We start from the raw sequence: 2,166 nt of genomic DNA on the forward strand, positions 1-2,166 counted from the left end.
ACTAGGGGCATTTGGGTTGGTTCCATATCTAAGCTGGTAAACAATGCTGCAATGAACATAGTTGTGTTGGTAGCTATTGTGTGGCCTTCTTTGTGATGATTTGGGTAAATGCCCAGGGGTAGGATTGCTGGGTCATACGGGAGCTCTATGCTGAGTCTTTTGAGGTACTTCCATATTGCTTTTCAGAATGGTTAACCAGTTTATATTCCCACCAGCTGTTTAGTAGAATTTCCTTTTGGCCACATCCCCACCAGCATCTATGAATTGTCTTCTTGATAATGACCATTCTAACTGGAGTGAGGTGGAATTTCAGTGTAGCTTTGATTTGCATTTTTTTATGGCCAGAGATATTGAACATGTCTATTGGCTATTCTTGTTTTCCTCTCCAGAGAAGTCTCTTCAATTCTTTAGCCCATTTATTAATAAGGTGGTTGTTTCTTTGAGGATTTTTTTATTGAGGGTTTAATTTTTTGAGTTCTAAGGATATTTTTTATATGAGGCTCTTATCCATTGTATAACTTGAAGATCTTCTCCCCATCTGTGCTTTATTGTACACATTTCTAATTTCAATGTGTTTTCTTGCTTAAAGATGGGAGTGGTCATTAACAAGCAGTTACATATTAGAACCCAAACCATAGTGTTGCTGTATTTTACCACAAATGTTCATTCTAAATAACAAACCAGCTTACTGAAAGTATCTGTTGGTAGAAAAAGATATTCACATATGCACTAATAAGTAATAGATATAAGATATAAACATAAACAACTAAGCAATCAATACAATTTCAAGGATAAGATGGAAACTATCTCAGTACACCATAGTTTCCAATAACAGATTCCCAAGACATACATTGTATTTAAACAGTTCAGGTTTCAGAGGGTATTTTTACTTAGGAAGAAGAAACCCACAACTCGGTCCCGAATCTGCTTTGTTTTGACACCGTACACAATGGGATTGACTGTAGGGGGCACAAGGAGGTACACACTTGCAAAGATTATGTGGACACTAGGGGAAACGTTCTTACCAATACGATGAGTTAAGAAGCTGAACAGTGGAGGTGTGTAGAAGACAAGAATGGTACAGACGTGGGCAACACAGGTGCCCAGAGCTTTTGAGCGGGAGTTCTGAGAAGACAGCCTGAAGACAGCTTGCAGGATTTTTACATAGGATGTGGCTATCAGTCCTATGTCCAATGTCATGACTGAAAGGGCCACAAACATCCCATACACTCTGTTAACATGGGTGTTGGCACTGGCTAGCTTTACTACAGCCATGTGTTCACAGTAGGCATGATCAATGACATATTTCAGACAGTAAGGCAGCCTCTTAATGAGAAGAGGACATGGTAAAACCATCACCGTAGCTCGGGCCAAACCAACAAGACCAATTTTAATCACCATTGATGTTGTCAGAATAGTTGTATACTGCAGCGGGATGCAAATGGCTACATAGCGATCAAAAGCCATGGCAACCAAGATGCTTGACTCAATAATGCAAAGCGTGTGGATAAAATACATTTGCATTAGGCAGACATCAAAATCAATCCAGTGTGCATCAAACCAGAAGATGGCAAGCATCTTGAGAGCTGGGGAAATGACAAGGCCCATGTCATTCATGGCCAGCATGCAAAGGAAGAAATACATGGGCTGGTGGAGGCTTGGTTCTAGCGTAACAGTGGTAATGATCATAGTGTTCCCCAGCAAGGTCAGGGCCAAGAGCAGGCAGACAGGAATGCCAATCCAGCTGTGAAACTCTTGCAATCCAGGAATACCAACCAGGAAGAAAGAGGAAATGGGGTGATGTGTGGCATTTTCTGCCATGTTTAAGAAATACATATTATGATGTAGCCATAATAGTCACCTATGGATGTAAGACAACATTACAATACTATAAACAAATGAGAGACTCCACCAAGAGACTGATTACAGACTAGACACAAGGTGGACACAAGATCCCCCAAATAAATCAATTCTTTTTTCTACTTAATTTTAAAAAGTTTTCCTTATTCATTATTCTTATTTTAGTCTTTTATTATTCTTTGTTTTCTCTTTTCCTTTTGGTGCCTTTCCTTTTTTTGCTTTACTTAATTGCTCTTGTTCATCCCCAGATACATACCTGTCTTTGATTATTAGGCCTTATACTTCATTGTGTGTATACTTAATTCA

General features: G+C 39.2%; 1 protein-coding gene across 1 annotated transcript; it reads right to left on the reverse strand.

The window, feature by feature from the left end:
* Positions 1 to 873: 873 nt before the first annotated feature.
* LOC106002152 (putative olfactory receptor 52P1) lies at positions 874 to 1,821 on the reverse strand. The gene has a single exon (XM_013037072.1). It carries the CDS (start codon positions 1,819 to 1,821, stop codon positions 874 to 876), a length of 948 nt encoding a protein of 315 aa, XP_012892526.1.
* Between the last annotated feature and the right edge of the window lie 345 nt (positions 1,822 to 2,166).

Source organism: Dipodomys ordii, unplaced genomic scaffold (genome assembly GCF_000151885.1).
Source record: "Dipodomys ordii isolate 6190 unplaced genomic scaffold, Dord_2.0 Scaffold3735, whole genome shotgun sequence".
NCBI classification, from domain to species: Eukaryota; Metazoa; Chordata; class Mammalia; order Rodentia; family Heteromyidae; genus Dipodomys; species Dipodomys ordii.